The sequence below is a fragment of the Peromyscus maniculatus genome, chromosome 21 (genome assembly GCF_049852395.1).
Source record: "Peromyscus maniculatus bairdii isolate BWxNUB_F1_BW_parent chromosome 21, HU_Pman_BW_mat_3.1, whole genome shotgun sequence".
NCBI lineage: Eukaryota > Metazoa > Chordata > Mammalia > Rodentia > Cricetidae > Peromyscus > Peromyscus maniculatus.
This window is the reverse complement of record NC_134872.1, coordinates 4,749,042-4,754,362: the sequence shown is the minus strand read 5'-3', so window position 1 is coordinate 4,754,362 and position 5,321 is coordinate 4,749,042. Positions and strand designations below refer to the sequence as shown.

Here is a 5,321-nt window from a genome sequence, read left to right as displayed (position 1 = left end):
GGATTCCCAGAGCCAGGGAGGGAGAGGGGACCTTGGGGAGAACATAGATCCAACAGGACAGATCTGAGATGAGAACCTGTGCATCCCTCCTCTCTGCCCATCCTACAACCCGGGTTAGATTCTGAAAGATGGGGAAGGAGAGAACCTCAGGGAGGGGCCTGGAAGGAGGCAGAAGCCCAGGAGACTGAAGTTCATCTTCTCAGCCCACAGTCTCCTGAGTGTAGAGGCTTAGTTGGGCCTTGATGGGACAAGGATGGACAAACACCTGTTAATGCTGTCACTCAGGGACCCCAGGGGATAAAGAGGCAGGGACCACTCACAGGAACAAGAACAGGCCTAGTCCTCCATACAAACTAAAAAGACAAGAAATAAACAGAGAAGACAGGGTGAAGAGCCATGGCCAGGTCAGAGCCCAGGCTAACCTGTCACAGCAGCCCTGGCTGTTCACAATCATGGGGACAGGACAAGGCTCTGTCATCCCAGTGTCCCTGTGATCACAGACTCTCAGCATGTGGTTCAAGTGATGAAGAGAACAGAGCCAGGAGGTGACAGAGCTGAGGAGTGACCATGTCACAGCCAACAATGGACTGAGCTCCACCTGGGCACAGTCCTGTTCACACTCAGCTCCCACAGCCTCATCTTGTCCACCAGATACACACAGCATAATGAACACAGATTCTGGAAGGTTCTCCATGATGCCATTTATTTCCTCCACAAGCTCTAAGTATTTCAACCATTTAATTTATTCATCAATCCACCTGTCAGATCAAGGATGTGAACAACCAAGTTCACATTCAGGTTATTATTTTCAGTGGGGCGTCAGGGGCTGCAGCTCAGGGCAGCATGGAGGTGACAGGATGGAGATGTCCCCTCCTGTCTGCTGCACCAGGAAGGTTGGCTGTGGAAGGGAACACAGGCAGTGTAGGGACAGGGTCCTGGTGTGCAGGGTGGCCTGGGCTCCCCAGTTCTTCACATTGAGCCCACAGCGTCACAGGGAACATCAGACACTGTTGCTGAGAGTGAACTGAGGGGCTCAGGACGTCACAGCAGAGACCTGAGCACATCTCTGTCACTGTCAGGACAGGCAGCTGTCTTCACGCTACAAACAAGAGATATGAACAGTCACTGTGAAGACAACATCCCAACAACCCACCACTCACTCAGAGGGGATTCTGGGAGTCCCTGAACCCCAATCATGTCCACTTTCCCTCCCCAAATCAGTCCCCAGAGTGTCACCTTCACAGCCTGGGAGAGACACATCAGAGCTCTGGCCACTGTCCCTGCCTAGGGAAAAATTATATATAGTCACAGGAAGATGAAAACATGGCCTCTAGAAGATTTCACTGGAGGAGGTATTATGGGTTGGCAGAGCTCCCCAAATACTCCAGCTTCACCCCAAGGGCCTCAGGGACAATCCCGCTCCCCACACTTACCTTTAGCTGGAGTATAGTTCCCTCCTTTTCCACCTGTGAGAAGAAAAGCTGTGAGAGATCAGGGAAGACCTGACCCTAGGAAGTTTCCAGAACTGACAGCAGACCCAGGTTAGAGACAGGAGCAATGAGGGATGTGGATGTTTCCCAATAGTGAGGCAGAGCACACTTCTAAAAGAGGCTGAGAGAGAACCAGACCTGCCCTTTCCTACCTGTGTTTCTCCTCCTCCACCACACAACAGCCCCCAGAGCTCCAATGATCACAGCTACAACAACAGCAATGATTGCCCAGATGTGGACAGGGGACTGAGGAGGCTCTGGGAAGCGAAGGACAGAAGGGGAAGTTGGGGGTCATGATGCCAGCTCTCAGCCCTGATCCTTTTCAGGGTCTTCAGAGGGCTCCAGCTTTCCCTGACCCCAGCTCTGCACCCACACCCTCCTTACCCCATCTCAGGGTGAGGGGTTGTTTCAGCCCCTCATGGTGCACATGGCATGTGTATCTCTGCTCCTCCCCAGAAGGCACAACCAGAGATGCCCACTTCTGGAAGGTTCCATCCCCAGAAGGTCTGGTCTCCACCAGCTCCGTGTCCTGAGTCTGTTCCTCCCCATCCCTCTGCCAGGTTATGGAGATCTCAGCAGGGTAGAAGCCCAGGGCCCAGCACCTCAGGGTGCCGTCTCCTTTCAGTGTGGGGTGATGGGTCACATGTGCCTTTGGGGGATCTGTGTGGAAGATTTAATAAATCCCTCAATTAATAAGATAAACTGAAATCTGCAAAGACAACGTTAAACCAATGCTGACACTAAACTGTGTCTGTTTGGACAATTCTGTCATCACACTAGTGACCTCAGGTGGAGCTGGTCCCCTCATCACAGAGCTGCACATTTTCCTGGGGGGACTCAGTAGCTAAGAGGGAATCCACATGAGCCAGCAGGTCAGCATGGTCTTCCTCATGTGATGTTCTATAGCATTAGTTAGGTGGTAAAAGAATGAAAGGAAAATAATTTATATATGTTATTAATTCATATCAAAATAAGAAATCAGGTACAAGGCCTACATGAAGGGTGACACCAACTACAGCTTCCACCTTTGAGGCACAACCACTGTGGCTTTCTTGCTGACCAGCATAACTGTCTGTCCAAGTGAACAGAGATCACCAAAGTGTGCAGCAGAAATGTGGTCAACCTCTGACACTCAGCCAGAGAAAATGACTCCCCAAGCCCTGCCTCTGGGGGACAAGATACAAGGTATTGTCACCAGGACCCCTGGAAGTGTGCTATGGAGCCCAGGGCAGCACTCCTTGGGACACAGCGGTGCTCACAGGGGTGTGTGGATCGTCCCTGTCACTCCTGTCCTGGAGCTGCAGAAGACCCTGTCTCTGAGGAAGTTCAATTCCTAATCCACTGAGCAACACTGTGACCTGTTGGGGCTGAGGGAGAGCAGGAGGGCTCTGGATGTTAATATGGCAGAAAACAGTCTAAGCTCACAGGAGCCTTTCTAGTGTAAAGGAAACACTGACTTGTCTAATTATACAGATTACCAGTTCCCCCTGGCTCCTGTGGAGACTGATACAGATGATAAAATGAGGGGGAGAGAGAGAAACAGTATCATCCCAGTGAGGGGGATAAAAAAACGGAGTAAAAGCAAAATGCAACTTAAAAAAAAAAAATGAAGGAAGAAAAAAAAAAAGAAAAAGCCCCCTACAATTTAGTATTCACCAGGGCACACCATAAGGTCTCACGTGGCCATTCTGGGAATAGACGTAATTGGAGTATGAGGGGTGCAAACCTCAGCCAAAGGGATTTGGGAGAATGTATCTTTGGAAAGTTCTAGAAACTGTGGAAACAGCCTAGGGTAGGGGCGTCCATGTCTCCCATCAGGTAAAGGAGACTTCCGGTCCTGGTGTGTAAGGCTGACACACTCAGATGACAGGACTCAGTTTCCACAGACCCTGGTGTGGGCAGAGACCCCGACCTGGAGAGACCATGGCTGACAGCGGCTGCAGACTGCAGGAGCCACTGTGGTTAGGTCGGGGTCTCCTCTCCCTCCTCTGAGACAGATTTGCAGCTGTCCAGGGAGAAGGCTGAGCCTGGGGATCAGTGTGGTCCCTGCCATGCTGGATCAGGAGACCCAGGGACACTGTCTGCCCTGAGACAGGGGCATGACCCCAGCTGAGGGGTTTCTTCTTCCCCAGGACTGAGCCCAGCCCGAGGGCAGAGGGAGGAGCTGCCCGCGGCCCTGCACCTGTGCGCTGCAGCGCGTCCTTCCAGATCTCCAGGTATCTGCTCAGCGACTCCACGCACTCGCCCTCTAGGTAGGCCCTCCGTATCTCTGCAACACCAGCCTGCTCCCACTTGCGCCGGGTGATCTGCGCCGCCGTGTCCAACGCCGTCCACGTCGTCAGGTCGTCGTTCAGGGCGATGTAATCGCGGCCGTCGTAGGCTTCCTGATTGTACCCGCGGAGGAGGCGCCCGTCCGACCCCACATCACAGCCGTACATGACCTGGATGGTGTGAGAGCCTGCGGGGACCCCTCGGTCAGCCCCGCCCAACAGAGGTCAGCCCCGCCCACCCGAGGTCAACCCGGCCATCAGAGGTCAGCCCCGCCCACCCTCGGTCAGCCCCGCCCCGCGGCCCCGCCCACCCGCGGACTCCCCTGAACCGAAAGGGAAACCGGGTCCCGGTCCCCGACTCCTCCCGGACCTCGGACCCGGGACCCGGGGCGACTCCGGCCCTGACGTAGGGACGTGGAGGGGTCGTGACCTCCGACCCGCGGTCACTCACCGCCCTCGCTCTGGTTGTAGTAGCCGAGCAGGATCCTCAGGTTCTCTCGGAAAATCTGCTCGGCATTCTTGGCTCTCCGTGTCTGCTCCTCCCAATACTCCGGCTCCCGCTCCACCCACGGCGCCCGCGGCTCATATCTCGCAGTCTCCGCGTCGCTGTCGAAGCGTTCGAACTGCGTGTCGTCCACGTAGCCGACAGAGATGAACCGGGGCTCCCCGAGGCCGGGCCGGGACACGATGGTGAAGAAATACCGCATGGAGTGCGAGCCTGGGGGCGGCGCGCGGTGAGACACCGACCCTCCTCCCGGGACCCCGGGCGGGTGCGCGGGCCGGGAGGGGAGCAGGGCGCGGGGCTCGGGACGCGGTGGAGAAGGGCGGGAGGGTCTGGCTGGGCGACGCGGGGTCGCGGCTTCCCCGGGGCCGCCCCCGCCCTCCCCGCAGAGTCGTTTCCCTCCCGACCCCGCACTCACCCGCGCGGGCCCGGGTCGGGGCCAGGGCGGCCGCCAGCAGCAGGAGCAACGTGCGCGGAGCCATCGCCCCCATCTCGGATCTGGGGCGTCTGAGTTCCGCGGGCTGCGTGGACTTTATAGCCCGTGACCGCGGCGACGCTGATTGGTTCTCCGGGATCTCGTCTTCCAATGGGGGTGCGAACAGGACAGTTGTCATCAGTGTCCGGGCAGAAGGACCCGACACAGGTCAGGAGCTGGAGAAGTGAAACTGGGCACCTGGGGATCCCCAGCCCTGGGCTTCCACCCCAGACCTCACCGCCTGGGGACTGAGACTTTGCTGAACCCTGTGCTGCGGGACGGAGCGCTGTGTGTCATGGTGTCTCTGACCGGCGTGAGGACAACTGTCTCCTCATGTTAGTCAGGATGAAACCTAAGAGCACGAAATTTCCAGATGAAATACACACAGCACTTGAAATGAATGTTCACAGAAACAGGTGCTGTCGGAGTCCTGGTGAGGGTGTGGGGCTGCCGTGGACACCTGCATCGGGAGGTGACTGGAGTTTTCACAGCTCTGGTCAAGCACTTTTGACCCTGTGTTATCTGTGACTCTCCCTGCTGGAATCCCACTCACCTCTGCTTTCACTTTCTACTTCAGTTATGTG

General features: G+C 56.2%; 1 protein-coding gene across 4 annotated transcripts; it reads right to left on the bottom strand.

Annotated features, from left to right (window-relative positions):
- Positions 1-676: 676 nt before the first annotated feature.
- Positions 677-4,797, bottom strand: LOC143269901 (H-2 class I histocompatibility antigen, Q10 alpha chain-like). 4 transcript variants are annotated; one of them, XM_076557290.1, is made up of 8 exons: positions 4,681-4,797; positions 4,212-4,478; positions 3,673-3,948; positions 1,875-2,150; positions 1,643-1,747; positions 1,434-1,466; positions 1,237-1,284; positions 677-1,099 (listed from the first exon to the last, which is right to left on the bottom strand). In XM_076557290.1, exons 1-8 carry the CDS (start codon positions 4,751-4,753, stop codon positions 1,095-1,097), a joined length of 1,083 nt encoding a protein of 360 aa, XP_076413405.1. In that variant the 5' UTR covers positions 4,754-4,797; the 3' UTR covers positions 677-1,094. The 4 variants fall into 4 exon arrangements, with proteins under 4 accessions (XP_076413405.1, XP_076413406.1, XP_076413403.1 ...); XM_076557291.1 differs by lacking the exon at positions 1,434-1,466 and having other exon boundaries at positions 963-1,099; XM_076557288.1 differs by lacking the exon at positions 677-1,099 and having other exon boundaries at positions 1,116-1,284.
- Between the last annotated feature and the right edge of the window lie 524 nt (positions 4,798-5,321).

What these genes read in the sequence shown, in the direction of transcription:
- LOC143269901 (XM_076557288.1), bottom strand. Translation starts at nt 4,753, where the DNA reads ATGGGGGCGATGGCTCCGCGCACGTTGCTCCTGCTGCTGGCGGCCGCC. An exon ending in CCCGACCCGGGCCCGCGCGG is followed by an intron (nt 4,479 to 4,680) that starts GTGAGTGCGGGG and finishes CGCCGCCCCCAG; the next exon opens with GCTCGCACTCCATGCGGTAT. An exon ending in CTACAACCAGAGCGAGGGCG is followed by an intron (nt 3,949 to 4,211) that starts GTGAGTGACCGC and finishes GGGTCCCCGCAG; the next exon opens with GCTCTCACACCATCCAGGTC.